This window comes from Calidris pugnax, unplaced genomic scaffold (assembly GCF_001431845.1).
Source record: "Calidris pugnax isolate Ruff unplaced genomic scaffold, ASM143184v1 scaffold1065, whole genome shotgun sequence".
Classification (NCBI taxonomy): domain Eukaryota; kingdom Metazoa; phylum Chordata; class Aves; order Charadriiformes; family Scolopacidae; genus Calidris; species Calidris pugnax.
In genome coordinates this window covers 12195-28321 of record NW_015091699.1, presented here as the reverse complement: position 1 = coordinate 28321, position 16127 = coordinate 12195, and the positions used below count along the sequence as shown (strand labels likewise).

General features: G+C 59.4%; 1 protein-coding gene across 1 annotated transcript in view; it reads right to left on the bottom strand.

The window, feature by feature from the left end:
* Positions 1-1490: 1490 nt before the first annotated feature.
* Positions 1491-16127, bottom strand: part of PNPLA6 (patatin like phospholipase domain containing 6) — a gene marked incomplete at both ends in the record, with an annotated part of 25577 nt that continues 10940 nt past the window's right edge. The window contains 22 exons of the mRNA XM_014961985.1: positions 1491-1668; positions 1780-1876; positions 3095-3211; positions 3865-4017; positions 4110-4258; positions 7234-7350; positions 8872-8941; positions 9335-9451; positions 10554-10710; positions 10802-10920; positions 11545-11727; positions 11801-11969; positions 12054-12117; positions 12385-12525; positions 12916-12991; positions 13094-13207; positions 13293-13416; positions 13506-13637; positions 13735-13940; positions 14167-14244; positions 15707-15898; positions 16002-16102. Of these exons, the coding sequence (XP_014817471.1) occupies positions 1491-1668; positions 1780-1876; positions 3095-3211; positions 3865-4017; positions 4110-4258; positions 7234-7350; positions 8872-8941; positions 9335-9451; positions 10554-10710; positions 10802-10920; positions 11545-11727; positions 11801-11969; positions 12054-12117; positions 12385-12525; positions 12916-12991; positions 13094-13207; positions 13293-13416; positions 13506-13637; positions 13735-13940; positions 14167-14244; positions 15707-15898; positions 16002-16102 (2854 nt within the window). The remainder of the gene's footprint in view (positions 1669-1779; positions 1877-3094; positions 3212-3864; positions 4018-4109; positions 4259-7233; positions 7351-8871; positions 8942-9334; positions 9452-10553; positions 10711-10801; positions 10921-11544; positions 11728-11800; positions 11970-12053; positions 12118-12384; positions 12526-12915; positions 12992-13093; positions 13208-13292; positions 13417-13505; positions 13638-13734; positions 13941-14166; positions 14245-15706; positions 15899-16001; positions 16103-16127) is intronic.

Below are 16127 nucleotides of genomic sequence, written 5' to 3'. Positions count from 1 at the left end.
AGGGTCTCCATGACCACACACCCCTACACATGGGGTCAGGGCACCCTCAGGACCCCCCCAGACCCAGGTGCACCCCATTTTGGTGGGCCTCCATGACCACGCATGGGGTCAGGGCACCCTCAGGAGCCCCCCCAACCCAGGAACACCCCATTTTGGTGGGTCTCCATGACCATGTATGCGGTCAGGGCACCCTTGGGAGCCCCCCCAAACCCACGAGCACCCCATTTTGGATGGTCTCCATGACCACACATGGAGTCAGGGCACCCTTGGGACTCCCCCTAACCCAGGAGCACCCCATTTTGGATGGTCTCCATGACCACACATGGAGTCAGGGCACCCTTGGGACTCCCCCTAACCCAGGAGCACCCCATTTTGGTGGGTCTCCATGACCATGCATGGATTCAAGGTACCCTCGGGACCCCCCAGAACCCAGGTGCACCCTGTTTTGGAGGTTCTCCATGGTCCCATAACCCCACCCACAGGATGAGGGCACCCTTCAGACCTCCCCCAAACCCAGGTGCACCGCATTTTGAAGGGTCTCCATGGCCACACACCCCCACACATTGGGTCAGGACACCCTCAGGACCCCCCCAGACCCAGGTGCACCCCATTTTGGTGGGTCTCCATGACCACGTATGGGGTCAAGGCACCCTCAGGAGCCCCTCAACCCAGGAACATCCCATGTTGGTGGGTCTCCATGACTACATATGCGGTCAAGGCACCCTTGGGACCCCCCAAACCCAGGTGCACCCCATTTTGGAGGTTCTCCATGGTCCCATAACCCCACCCACAGGATGAGGGCACCCTTGGGACCTCCCCCAAACCCAGGTGCACCCCATTTTGAAGGGTCTCCATGACCACACATCCCTACACATGGGGTCAGGGCACCCTTGGGACCCCCCCCCAACCCAGGTGCACCCCATTTTGGTGGGTCTCCATGACCATGCATGGAGTCAGGGCACCCTCAGGGGGACCCCCCCAGACCCAAGTGCACCCCATTTTGGTGGGTCTCCATGACTACGTATGGGGTCAGGGCACCCTCAGGAGCCCCCCAAACCCAGGTGCACCTCATTTTGGAGGTTCTCCATGGTCCCATAACCCCACCCACAGGATGAGGGCACCTTTGGGAGCCCCCCAAACCCAGGAGCATCCCATTTTGGTGGGTCTCCATGACCATAACCAGGATCAGGGCACCCTTGGGACCCCCCCCCAGACCCAGGTGCACCCCATTTTGGTGGGTCTCCATGACCACGTATGGGGTCAGGGCACCCTCAGGACCCCCCTAGACCCATCTGCACCCCATTTTGGTGGGTCTCCATGACCATAACCAGGATCAGGGCACCCTTGGGACCCCCCCCCAGACCCAGGTGCACCCCATTTTGGTGGGTCTCCATGACCACGTATGGGGTCAGGGCACCCTCGGGACCCCCCAGAACCCAGGTGCACCCCATTTTGGTGGGTCTCCATGACCATGCATGGAATCAGGGCACCCTTGGGACCCCTCAAAACCCAGGTGCACCCCGTTTTGGAGGTTCTCCATGGCCAGGGGGACACTCACGGCCTCCAAGGTGCTGGAGCTGCCCCACTCGGCCGGGGCGAAGGCGTCCTCCTCGCCCCGCGCTGGCTCCGGCCCCTCGTCCTCGTACTCCGTGAGGTAGTCAGACTCCTCTGGGATGGGGTGGGGGGGACACAGTCAGGCCCCATCTATGGGTCTGGCCCCATCTATGGGTCTGGCCCCACACGATGGGACCCCCAAACACCACCACCCCCAAAGCTCACCGTCCCCGTAGCCATCAGACAAGTAGGGCTTGGCGGGCTCGATGCGGGACACGATCTCGGCCAGGTCGGTGAAGCCGGCGCTGGGACACGTGAGGACCTATGGGAGGGGACAAAAAAAAGGGGGGGGACACATCCCTCAAGTAGCCCCCCCTCCCATGTCGGGGAGGGGTGAGGATGGGGGGAGCGGGAGGGGGCAACAGGGGACACAGGGAGGGGGAGAAAAGGGGTTGGGGGGACAGGATGGGGAGCAAGCGGATGGGATGGACCAAGGAGGGGAACAGGATGGACCAAGGGGACAGGAGATGGACCAAGGGGAAGATGGACCAAGGAAGGGACAGGAGGACACCAGTGAGGGACAGGAGATGGACCAAGGAAGGGACAGGAGGACACCAGTGAGGGACAGGAGATGGACCAAGGAAGGGACAGGAGGACACCAGCAAGGGACAGGAGATGGACCAAGGGGACAGGAGATGGACCAAGGGGACAAAGGATGGTGGAGGGATGGACCAAGGGGACAAAGGATGGTGGAGGGGACAGGAGGACACCAGTGAGGGATAGAAGATGGACCAAGGAAGGGACAGGAGGACACCGGTGAGGGACAGGAGATGGACCAAGGAGGGGACAAGGATGGTTTGGGGCACAGGAGATAGACCAAAGGGACAGAAGATGGACCAAGGAAGGGACAGGAGGACACCAGTGAGGGACAGGAGATGGAAGAAAGAAGGGACAGGAGGACACCAGTGAGGACAGAAGATGGACCAAGGAAGGGACAGGAGGACACCAGTGAGGGACAGGAGATGGACCAAGGAAGGGACAGGAGGACACCAGCAAGGGACAGGAGATGGACCAAGGGGACAGGAGATGGACCAAGGGGACAAAGAGTGATGGGGAGAGGGACAAAAGATGGACCAAGCAGGGGACAAGGATGGGGGGGGGAACAGGAGATGGACCAGGGTGGAGGGGACAGGAAGTCACCAGCGAGGGACAGGAGATGGACCAAGGGGACAGGACAGGCAAGGGACAGGAGGACACCAGTGAGGGGCAGAAGATGGACCAAGCAGGGGACAAGGATGGTGGGGGGGAACAGGAGATGGACTAGGGTGGAGGGGACAGGTCACCAGCGAGGGACAGGAGATGGACCAAGGGGACAGGACAGACCAAAGAGAGGACAGGAGATGGACCAAGCTGACAGGAGATGCACCAAGGGGACAAAGAGTGATGGGCAGAGGGACAGAAGATGGACCAAGGAGGGGATGGGAGATGTCCCCAGGCAGCCACCACCCGCCCTGGGTCCCCAGTGTCCCCCCCTGCTCACGTCCATGCGTTTGCTCTCGTAGAAGTCGGCCGAGCGTCGGTCCTTCACCATCTTCTCAATGATGTCACCGCGGCTCCAGCCCTCGAAGACCACCTTGCCGTGTTGGTAGCCCACATCCTGCAGGGAGAGTGGCCACAGCCCATCGGTGGCCTGGTCAATGGGCTGGGGCACCCCAAATGACCACCTGGGCAACCAACTGCTGGGTAGGACACCCCAACTGATGGCCAAGGTACGCCATTGATGGCTGGGCCACCCAACTGATGGCCAAGGTACTCCAAGTGATGACTGGGATCTTCAACCTAGTCAAGACGCCCCAAACAATGGCCAAAGGTAGCCCATTGATGGCTTGAGCACCCAACCGATGGCGGGGTCACCCCACCGATGGCTGGGTCACCACAACCACAACACCCCCAGATGGTGGCTGGGGCAACCAGTCAACTGCTGGTTGACTCTACCTGATGGCCAGGAGATCCTGTTAATGGCCTGGCCACCCAATCAATGCAAAGAGCACCCCAACCCACATCTGGGGCACCCCATTAGTGGCAAGGAGACCCCAATCAATGGCCAGAGGACTCCAACCGATGGCCAGGAGACCCCAATCAATGGCCAGGAGACCCCAATCAATGGTCAGGAAACCCCAACCAATGGCTGGAGAACCTCAACCCACAGCTTGAAGCACCTCATTGATGGCCTGAGGCCCTCTTAAAGATGGTCCAAGGCCACCTCACCGGCCTCCCTGTCCCCCCGACCCCAGACCCCCCCCAGCTCACGTAGATCTCGTCGAACTTGCGGAAGTCCATGGTCTTGAAGCGGTCGATGGGTGGGCGGATGTACTCGCAGTAGGAGCTGGACTTCACCACCTCCAGTTGCCGGACACAGGACACGTAGGCCAAGCGGGACTGGATCTCGGCCATGTCGGGCACCTGAAGAGGGAGGAGGTGGCTTCAGCAACCTCCTGCCCCGTGTCCCACATCTCACCAGCGTCATCCCACCGCCACCGGGTCAAGTCCTCCACCTTGACTTTTTCAGCCCAAGGGTTGAGACGTTTCCAGAGGAGCCACCAGCCCGACAGGCTGTCCCCGTAGTTACAGAGGTCGGTCTCGTCCTGGCTGCCCACGTCGATGGCGATCACCGTCTTGGCCCCCATGTTGCGGGCGATGTCGGCTGTGGGGGGAGAAGGTGGGTCACCAACATCACCAGTTTCCACCCATCTGAGGTAGGAAACGGGGCTGGGGGGAAGGGATTGTCCCTGAGCTGGATGGCAAAAGCCATGCTGGGGCTTGGTGGTGGGATGTCCCATATTGGGGGGCAGGAGTTGTTGGGGGGCAAGAGCCCAGCAGCAGTGACACGACCAGGTGTTGGGGACAATGGGAGGGCACAGGCAAGTTGCAGCATCTGTGGTGGGATGTGAAGGAGCGTGGAGATGCCCCAGGAGGACACCAAGAGGTGAAGTGAGGTGGATGGAGACGGCCTGAATGTGGAGGAGGATGGAGCAGGAGCGTGGAGATGCCCCAGGAGGACACCAGGAGGTGATGTGAGGTGGATGGAGATGGCCTGAATGTGGAGGAGGATGGAGATGCTCCAGGAGGACACTTTGTCCTGAGGACATGGAGAGATGATGTGAGGTGGATGGAGACAGCCTTCACGAGCAGGAGGGATGGAGATACCCCAGGAGGACACCAGGAGGTGATGTGAAGTGGATGGAGACAGTCTGCACATGGAGGAGGATGGAGACGCCCAAGGAGGACACCTGGTGCTGAGGACATCAAGAGATGATGATGGAACATGGAGGAAGGTGTTTTGCCTGTGGAGATGCTCCAGAAAGACACCCAGTGCCGATGACACCAGGAGACGATGTGAGGTGGATAGAGATGGCCTTCACGTGGAGAAGGATGGAGATGCTCCAGGAAGACACTAGGAGATGATGTCAGGTGGATGGAAAGGGCCTGCACATAGAGGAAAATGGAGATGCCTCAGGAGGACACCTGGTTCTGAGAACACATGGCAGAAGGTGGTTTGCATGTGGAGGAGGATGGAGATGCTCCAGGAGGACACTTTGTCCTGAGGACGTCAAGAGATAATGTGAGGTGGATGGAGATGGCTCGCAGGTGGAGAAGGATGGAGATGCTCCAGGAGGACACCTGGTGCTATGGCCTTCACGTGGAGAAGGATGGAGATGCTCCAGGAAGACACTAGGAGATGATGTCAGGTGGATGGAAAGGGCCTGCACATAGAGGAAAATGGAGATGCCTCAGGAGGACACCTGGTTCTGAGAACACATGGCAGAAGGTGGTTTGCATGTGGAGGAGGATGGAGATGCTCCAGGAGGACACTTTGTCCTGAGGACGTCAAGAGATAATGTGAGGTGGATGGAGATGGCTCGCAGATGGAGAAGGATGGAGATGCTTCAGGAGGACACCCGGTGCCGAGGACACCAGGAAGTGACACAGACTGGAGGGAGGAGGCTTCCACATGAAGGACTGTGGAGATGTTCTGGGGGGAAACCAAGAGATGGTTTGAGATGCACTGAGAAGGAGCATGGAGGCCACCTGGTGGCGAGGCCACCAAGAGGTGGTTTGAGATAACAGGAGGTAGCCTGAATGTAAATGAGGCTGGAGATGCCTCAGAAGACAATCCAATGCTGACAGGCACCAGGAGAAGATGAGGCACGATGGACAAAGGTGACTTGGACATGGAGGTGCCCCAGGAAGGCACCCAGGGCCACCGAGGGATGGTGTGAGACACAGGGAGGTGTCTTGCAGGTGAAGGAGGATGGAGAGGCCCAAGGAGGACACCGGATGGACAAAGGTGGCTTGGACATGGAGGTGCCCCAGGAAGGCACCCAGGGCCACCGAGGGATGGTGTGAGACACAGGGAGGTGTCTTGCAGGTGAAGGAGGATGGAGAGGCCCAAGGAGGACACCTGGAGCTGAGAACATCAAGAGAGGATGGTGTGAGATAAGACCAAGGTGGTTTGCACGTGGTGAAGCATGAAGATGCCCCAGGAGGACACCCAACGCCAAGGACACCAGGAGAGGATGATGCAGGATGGAAGAAGGTGCTTGGCATCCAAGGAGCACGCTGAGGACAGCAAGAGATGACGCAAGATGGATGGACAATTGTTGCACATGGAAGAGGACGAAGGTACCTTGATGATGCCTTCAGAAGATGCCCAACAACAAAGACAATTTTGAACGTGGAAGAGGATGAAGGTGCCTTCAGAGGACACCCAACAGAGAAGACATCAGGAGATGACCAAGACACCCAACACCGAAGACATCAGGAGATGACCCAAGTGGGATGGGCAATTTTTGGCACGTGGAAGAGGATGAGGTGCCTTCAGAGGACACCCAACACCGAAGACATCAGGAAATGACCCAAGTGGGATGGGCAATTTTTGGCACGTGGAAGAGGATGAAGGTGCCTTCAGAGGACACCCAACAATGAAGACACCAAGAGATGATGCAAAACGGATGGACCATTTTTGCACATGGAAGAGGATGAAGGTGCCTTGGTATGATGCCTTGAGAGGACGCTCAACCCTGAAGACATCAAGAGATGACCCAAGATGGATGGACAAGTTTTGGCACATGAAAGAGGATGAAGGTGCCTTTAGAGGACGCCCAACGCTGAAGACACCAAGAGATGACCCAAGATGGATGGACATTTTTTGTGTGTGAAAGAGGATGAAGGTGTCTTCAGAGGACGCCCAACACCAAAAACATCAGGAGATGACCCAAGATGGATGGACATTTTTTGTGTGTGAAAGGGGATGAAGATGCATTCAGAGGACGCCCAACACCGAAGACATCAGGAGATGATCCAAGATGGATGGACAAGTTTTGGCACGTGGAAGAGGATGAAGGTGCCTTCAGAGGACGCCCAACACCGAAAACATCAGATGACCCAAGATGGATGGACAAGTTTTGGCACGTGGAAGAGGATGAAGATGCCTTCAGAGGGCGCCCAACACTGAAAACGCCAAGAAGATGCAAGATGCCCTAAATCCAACCTCAACATCTCCAGCCGTTGAGAACACACCTCACGGTGGCCACGCAGCCCCCACCCAACCGCCTGCCCCCGTCCTTGGAGGAAGAAACAGTTGGGTGGTGGCCTTGAGGGCCTGGAGCTGCTACTTGCCTGGCAGGTTGTTGATGTAACCACCGTCCATCAGTAAGTTGCCGTCCTTGGGGTCGCAGAGGGGGGGTAGGTAGCCAGAAAGGGTCATGCTGGCTCGCACGTACCGCCAGAGCGAGCCTGCGCCGGGGCGGGAACAAACTCAATGAGCACCATCTACCCCCCAAAAAACCCACACGCCCTGCCCCGGGGGTGGTGGGGTGGGGTGGGCTGCCCCTCGCCCCTTCCCGGGGCCGTCTGCACCCCCCGGGGAAGCCCATGGAGGGCCACCACGGGTGGCAGAGGAACCCCACGGCCTGTCCTGATGGTTGGCAAAGCTCGGGTGGCTCAACTTGGGATGGGAGGTGGGTGGGGGGAGGTGGGTTTTGAGGGTGTTGCGGGGGGTCTCTTTCTGAAGGAAGGGGGGGGACACGTGGTGGCCCCCCTGGTGAGCGAGATGCTGACCTGGGACATTGTTAACATAGCAGCCGTCCACTAGCCAGTGGCTGTCCTTGGGGTCGCAGAGCGGTGGCAGGTAAGGGGTGTAGGACGCACTGGCTCGGACGTAGCGCCAAAGGCTACCTGCCGAAGGGGGAGAGGGACACGGTCACGGCCACCACCACCACAACCACGGTGGGGTGGGATGGGATGGGGTAGGATGGGGAGGGAAGACATGGGTGGGAGAGAGTGGGATGGGGAAGGAAGACACGGGTGGGAGAGAAGAAGACACGCCACCCCAGCACCCGCTGGTGGGCCACCGAGGAGGTTTGGAAGCCCCAAAAGCACCTCGGCCACGTAGGGATGGGGAAGGGAAGGTGGGGGAGATGCTCCCCAGAAGGTTAGGGCTGGTGAGCAGAGGTTAGTTGGGGTTAGAAGGAGGAAGAGGAGGAGGAGGAGGCAGAGCAAGAGCCAGGCCACTTTTACAAGCCACCGCGTGCGTCCCCCCATGGACGGCTCAATGTCCCAGGTGAGCTCCAGGACACTTGGCAAGGAGGAGGGGCAGCCACCGCGACATCTCCACCACCACCAAGTCCCCACCACCACGTCCCCACCACCGCCACATCCCTGCCACCGCATTGTCTCCATGACCATCAAGTCTCCACCGCCACCACCACGTCTCCACCACCATCTGGTCCCCACCACCACCACCACCGCATCTTCTCTACCACCACGTGGTCTCCACCACCGTGTCGGCCCCACCACCACCCCGTTGTCCCCACCACTGCCACCGCGTCCCCGTGCTCCACATGCCGTGAGCGTGGGTTACTGGTCAGCGCGGGGTTAGTGGTCAGCAGACAGGTTAAGAGAGGACACACATGCTCAGGGCTGGGGGGGGGCGTGATGTGGCTCCACACCCCACTTCTGCCCCCTGAACCCCACCGAGGACCCCCATGGGGACCTGAGGCTGGTGGGGTCACCAGCATCAAGTGGCCTCTGGGAAGCCACCACGACCTGGGCTCACCACGAGCCCTCCAAGACCCTTCCAAGCCATGCCAAGACATGTCCTCCCTGTGGCACGTGGCCAACCTTCCCCCATGGAGCAGCCAGCACCCTTTTGGGGTGACCGCTGAGGAGTGTCCCCCCAAGGAAGGGACACGGGGGACACCAGGAGGGGACACGGTGGCGCTCGAGAGCTTCCCCAGCTCCTCGGGGAGCTCTTACCGTCCGTGTGCACCCGCATGGCCGAGGCCGTGATGTCCGTGGTGACATTGAAGTAGGGCAGCCAAAGGTCCTGGGGGGGGACAAGACAGGGGTGGGTGACACCCTGGGGACGGTGGGGGTGGGGAGGTGGTTGGACACCCCCCCCCACCACGGGTGGGTGTAGGATGGGGGCTGGGGGGGCAGGTCCACCTCAATCTGCTTGTCCTCGAAAACCTTGTTGATGCTGGCGTTGAAGGCGGAGCCCGAGAACATGGAGGTGATGGGGTAGGTGAGGTCCAGGACGGTCTTGAAGGTTGAGTTCATGCACTGGAGGAGGAGGAGGAGGAAGGAGAGAAAAAGAAGAAGGAGAGAAGGGGAGAAAGAAGGAGAAGGAGAAGGAGAAGGAGAAGAAGGAGAAGGAGAAGGAGAAGGAGAAGGAGGAGGGGGGTGGGTGTAGGATGGGGGCTGGGGGGGGCAGGTCCACCTCAATCTGCTTGTCCTCGAAAACCTTGTTGATGCTGGCGTTGAAGGCGGAGCCCGAGAACATGGAGGTGATGGGGTAGGTGAGGTCCAGGACGGTCTTGAAGGTTGAGTTCATGCACTGGAGGAGGAGGAGGAGGAGGAGGAGAAGGAGAAGGAGGAGAAAGATGAGGATGAATAAGGAGAGGAGGAGAAGAAAGACAAGGAGGAGGAGGAGGAAGGAGGAGAGAAAAAGAAGAAGGAGAGGAGGAGAAGAAGGAGAAGGAGAGAAGGAGAAACAGAAGGAGAAGAAGGATGATGAGGAGGAGAAGGACGAGGAGGAAGAGGAGGAGGAGGAAGGAGAGAAAAAGAAGGAGAGAGGGAGAAAGAGGAGGAGGAATAAGGAGAGATGGATGAGGACAAGGAGGAGAAGGAGAAGAAGGATGAGGAGGAGAAGGAGGATGAGGATGAATAAGGAGAGGAGAAGGAGATGACAGAGGAGGAGGAAGAAGGAGGAGGAAAAGAAGGATTAATAATGAGAGAAGGAGGAGGAGGAAAAATAAAGGAGGAGGAGGACGAGGTGAGAAGGAGGAGAAGAGGGAGGAGATAAAGGAGGACACAAAGGAGATGAAGGAGGAGGAAGAGGAGGAAAAGGAGGAGGAAGAAGGAGGGGGCTATGAAGGAGGAGAAGGAGGAAGAAGGAGGAAGGAGAAAGAAGGAGAAGAAGAAGGAGAAAGAAGGAGAAGGAGAAAGGAGAAGGAGGAGGAGAAAGGAGAAGGAGGAGGAGAAGGAGAAAGGAGAAGGAGGAGGAGAAGGAGGAGGAGAAGGAGGAGGAGAAGGAGGAGAAGGAGAAAGGAGAAGGAGGAGGAGAAGGAGGAGGAGAAGGAGGAGAAGGAGAAAGGAGAAGGAGGAGGAGAAAGGAGAAGGAGGAGGAGAAGGAGGAGAAGGAGAAAGAAGCAGCAACAGAAGAAAAGTAGAGAAGGTGAAAGAGGAAGAAGAAGAAAGAGGATGAAAAAAAGAAGGAGGAGAGAAGGAGGAAGGGGAGGAGACGAGGAGAAGGAGGAAGAAGAAAAGGAGGAAGATGGAGAAGAGGAAACAGAAGAAGAGGAAGGAGGTGATTTAGAAACACCTCAGGCAGGGTTGGCCACGGGGAGGACAGTTGCCGGTGACAGCGTCCGCCCAGAAGAAGGCCGGGGAGGGTGGAGGTCGGTGTGGTCAGGGTGGGGGGTCCCTGGGGCACCCACCTTGGCCCACTCTCGCGCCCGCTGCTTGGTGCGGACGGCGCTGCGCTCCTCGGCGTAGAGCGCCCCAATGAAGGCCCCGATGGAGGTGCCCCCCACCAGGTCGATGGGGATCCCCGACTCCTCCATGGCCTTGATCACCCCGATGTGGGAGCAACCCCTGGTGGGACGGAGAAGAAGAAGAAGAAGATGGATGAAACTAGGACCTTCAACCCACAGGTGAAGGTTCTACCACAGCGTAGGGCACCCACCTGGCTCCGCCGCCCCCCAGGACGAGGGCGATGGTGTTGCCGGTGAGGACACGGGCCAACCGGGAGAAGTCACTGTGGCGGTTGGCGTTCTTCTCAAACACCTTCTCATACATCTCCCGCTGGGGATGGGATGGACCATGGGTGGGTGATGATGACAGTGGTGGACCACCAAGGTCACCCAAGGAGGGGAAATGAACCAGGGTGACTGATGATGATGGTGGACCACCAAGGTCACCCAGGGAGGGGACACAGACCAAGGGGACCGATGATGACAATGGTGGACCACCAAGGTCACCCATGGGTGGGGGGGACATGTACCAGGGTGACTGATGATGACGGTGGTGGACCCTCAAGGTCACCCAAGGAGGGGACACAGACCAGGGTGACCAATTGTAATGGTGGTGGACCCTCAAGGTCACCCAAGGAGGGGACACAGACCAGGGTGACCAATGATAATGGTGGTGGACCACCACCATCACCCAAGGAGGGGACACAAACCAAGGTGACCAATGATAACGGTAGTGGACCACCAAGGTCACCCAAGGAGGGAACACAGACCAGAGTGACCAATGATAATGGTGGTGGACCACCACCATCACCCAAGGAGGGGACACAGACCAGGGTGACCAATTGTAATGGTGGTGGACCCTCAAGGTCAGCCAAGGAGGGGACACAGACCAGGGTGACCAATGATAACGGCAGTGGACCACCAAGGTCACCCAGGGGGTGGGGAGGAGACGTACCAGCTTGGTGGGGCTCCGTCGGGAGAAGACACGCCGAGGACACCTGATGTGGAGATGACCCGAGCACCAACTGCGCATGTTGAGCCACTCAACAGTGCGGGAAGGACTGGGACCATCTTCACGGTGTAGAAGGACCAACTGCTTCAACGCCCGCACCGCCGTGTTCTCCAACATCTGCTCCAGCTGTGGAAGCCATCGGCCACCCATTGCAGCATTGTCCCACCACCATCACCACCACCTTCTCGCCCAACCTCACCTCTCCCAGCGCCGGTTCTTGGTCGCCCAACCCAACGATGAGGATGCAGTCGGCCTGGCGGATGCAACGCACGGTCCACGGCGTGAGGGTGGAGTCGGTTTGGTAGAGGACAATGCGGTGGATGTCCTCCTGCTGGGCCAACCAACCTGACAGGCGGTACTCCTGGATGCTGCCGGGATGGAGAGGTCAACCGGCGGCACGGCAGTGGGTGGGTGGGTGGGTGGCCAGTGACCTTCCTCCCGACGGGAGTTACCTGTCCAGAGCTGAGGAACCCAGACGAGCACGGATGATGTCACTGGTGAGGAGCAGGGTGGGACCTGGGAGAGGTGGGGAGATGGTCACCACCATGGCATGGTCATCACCACGGCACGGTCGCCACCATGCCATGGGGCTGCGGTCACCATCAGGTGGTCATTGTCATGCCATGGGGCTGTGAGGGTCACCACACCACGGTGTCCATCACACCACAGAACCATGGCCACCTCCATACCACAGCCACCAGACTGGCCCTATGGTCACCACCGCCCCAGGTCGCTGGCGTGCCACAGGCCCATGGCCATGTCCATGCCGTGGCCACCACTCACCGATGGCGTTGAGCGCGTGCTTGAGTTCCAGTGTGAAGGCGGCCGTGGGCACATCGTCGCACACCGGCAGCACCGCCACCGTCGACAGGTTACTGGTGGGGTTGGTGGGCTCCGAACTGGAGGCCATGCCCAAGCCAGAACCTGCCCAGACAGAGACAACAAGGTGGTGGCCACCTCCTGTGAGTCGTCGTCGCACACCGGCAGCACCGCCACCGTCGACAGGTTACTGGTGGGGTTGGTGGGCTCCGAACTGGAGGCCATGCCCAAGCCAGAACCTGCCCAGACAGAGACAACAAGGTGGTGGCCACCTTCCATGAGCTGCTCTGATGGTGGCCACCTTCCATGAGCTGCTGGGGTGGTGGCCACCTCCTGTGAGCTGCTCTGATGGTGGCCACCTTCCATGAGCTGCTCTGATGGTGGCCATCTCCCATGAACTGCTGGGGTGGTGGCCACCTTCCATGAGCTGCTGGGGTGGTGGCCACCAGCCCTGGAGAGGACACATTTGTCCCCCTCAACCCCTTTGGGACCTACTTGCAAATGGCCCACGGAGCTGCTGAAGGTTTCCCAAGATCTTCTGGCTCAGGAGGTGGATGAGGCGGGTGACAACCTGCGGGGGACAAGGACATGGATGGCCATCAGACCGGTCAAGGGGCACACGTTCCTTCCACAAGAAGAGGGTGTAGACCTCAAGATGGGGATCTGGGGGTACCTGGGGGTATCTCCTCTTGATGTTGTTCAAGGTGCCCTCAGGCAGCTTGGCCAGCTCCGTGTCCCGCACCGCGTGGACCGTGGTGGCCCGAGGTTGCCGGGTGAGGGCTTCCACCTGGAGAAGAAGCCATGGAGCCAAGACGTCTTGGCCAGACGTGTAGGGTTGTCCACCCTGTGGCCCACCCCGCCACGGTTCTCACCACGCCGATGAGGTCTCCACGGCCGTACTCCCCAATGAGCTCCTTCTTGCCGCTGCCCTTCTGGATGACGGAGCGAAGACGCCCGTTGAGGGCGATGTAGGTACAGTCTGACTTGTCACCTTGCCTGGGGGACAACACCAACAGGAGGTCATCCTCCCCTGGCCAAGCTGGTCCTCCCCAAGCTGAGGTGGGCCTCCATCCGTTGGTACCCACCTGTAGAGCGCCCGCCCGGCCTCCACCGCCATCCAGTCGATGGCAAAGTCCATCTGGCGCACGAAGGGGGACATGCGGGCGGCCACGGTGTGGGCCACGCTCAGGACCACGCTGGGCTGCTCCCGCATGATCCTACAGGTCAACACACGGTGGTGGCCCCAAGAGATGCCACCGTAGCCCAGGAAACCCCCTTCAGCACCAAGCCTTTGCCCCAAAGCTCGGGACTCACTCGTAGAAGTCCGACTTGGAGATCTTGAGGAAGGTGCAGTCGCGGTTGGCCTTGATGGTGAAGATGAGGGGCTCGCCAGTGAGGACGGCCAACTGGCCCACCATCTCGCCGGGTTGTGTCAAGAAGAGGCAGACGTCCTCCGCCTTGTCGATCATCCGCTGGTAGACGTGGAGGCAGCCCCACAGCACGAAGTGGAGGCTCACGTCCTGCCAAAACGGCAACCTGGTCACCCTTGGGGGGGCCACCAGGCATGAGGAGGTCCCACCAGCCACCTCTTGGGCCTCCTCGCAGGGTGTTTGGCACCTTCCGGATGGCTCTAGATGGTTCCTGCCCCCCAACCAGCCACAGGGCAGGAGTAGGAAGAGTAGTGCCCCATGGAAATGTAGGGTGGGGGGAGCAAGATGGGACCAGCTCCCTGAAACCCAGACCCACCTGGTCCCCTTGACGGGCGATGACCGTCCCAGCTTTGGCATGATGGAGCAAGACACGGTTGTTGAGGAGAGAAGGGTCCTAGAGGGAAGAACAACGTCACGTGAGGTGATGGGGACCATCAGGAGGAGATGGGGACCACCAGGAGGAGACAGAGGACCACCAGGAGGTCATGGGGACCACCACAAGGAGATGGGAACCCACCAGAAAGCGATGGCGGACCATCCCAAAGAGATGGGGACCACTATGAAGCAACAGGAGACCAATATAAAGGCAACAGGGACCACCATGAGGCAATGGGAACCCACCACGAAGTAATGGGAACCACCACAAGGAGACGGAGATCACCCTGAGGACATGGGGACTACCACAAAGTGGTGGGGACCAACCATGAGGTGATGGGGACCCACCACAATGCTATGGGGAAGCCACCATGAAGCAACAGGGACCACTACATAGCAACAAGGGAGCAATATGAAGTGATAAGAGACCACCATGAGGCAAGAGGGGACCACCATGAGGCAATGAGAACCCACCACAGCACAACAGAGGACCACCACAAGGCAATAGGGGCTACTATGAGGCAACAGGAACCACCACGAGGGACTGAGCACCCAACATAATGTAACAAAGGACTACTACAGGGCAACAGGGACCAACACAACGCAACAGAGGACCACCACAAGGCAACAGGGGCCACCACGAGGCAACAAAGGACTACCATAAGACAACAGGGACCACCACAAGGCAACAGGGGCTACCACGAGGCAATAGGAACCCAACACAAGGCAATAGGGGCCACCACAGGGCAACGGGAACCCACCACGAGGCAACAAGAACCCACCACGAGGCAACGGGAACCCACCACAAGGCAACAAGAACCCACCACAAGGCAAGAGGAACCCACCACAAGGCAACAGAGGACCACCACAAAGCACCACCATGAGGCAATGGGAACCCACCACAGGGAAATGGGAACTCACCACAAGTCAACAGAGGACCACCACAAGGCAACAAAGGACTACCATAAGACAACAGGGGCCACCACGAGGCAACGGGAACCCACCACAAGGCAACAGGGGTCACCATAGGCAACAAGAACCTACCACGAAGCAAGAGGAACCCACCATGAGGGAACGGAGGACCACCAGAAAGCAACAGGGACCACCACGAGGCAACTTGAACCCACCACAAGGCAACAGAGGCCACCATGAGGCAATGGGAACCCACCACAGGGCAACGGGAACTCACGAGTCAAGAGAGACCACCACAAGGCCACAAAGGCCTACCATAAGACAACAGGGACCCCCACGAGGCAACGGGAACCCACCACGAGACAACAGAGGCCACCACGAGGCAACAGGAACCCACCACAAGGCAATGGGAACCCACCACAAGGCAACGGGAACCCACCACGAGGCAACAGAGGCCACCATGAGGCAACAGGAACCCACCACAGGGCAAGGGGAACTCACCACGAGTCAACAGAGGACATCCACAAGGCAATGGAGGACCACCACAAGGCCACTGTTTCTGCCCTCACCTTCACCTTCATGAGCTTGACCAGCTCCTGCTTGGCAGCCTCGAAGATGGCGCTGGTCTGGCGGCCTTGGTAAGGCCCGAAGGGGCAAGTGCCGGTCGCCGCGTCCTCCTCGCAGTCGTTGTCGTGGTGGACACCAGAAGGTTGCTCCTCCACCGTCACCGACTTGCGCTCCTTGGCCTCATGGGAGACAGACTGGGGGAGGGGGGGAGAGAGGAGACACGTGGGATGGTTCCAGTGGCCACCTGAGGCCACCTGGGGCCACCACGGAGGGGAGCAGGGGTGGCCGAGGCCTCACCCGGGAGAAGGTGGCCATGGTGCTGTCCTCCTGCAGCGACACCGAGATGCGGCCCCGCTCGTAGGCCATGTCGAAGTCGGAGCGGGGACCCTTCTGGAGGCCTGTTGTGGGGGGGGGACACGGGGA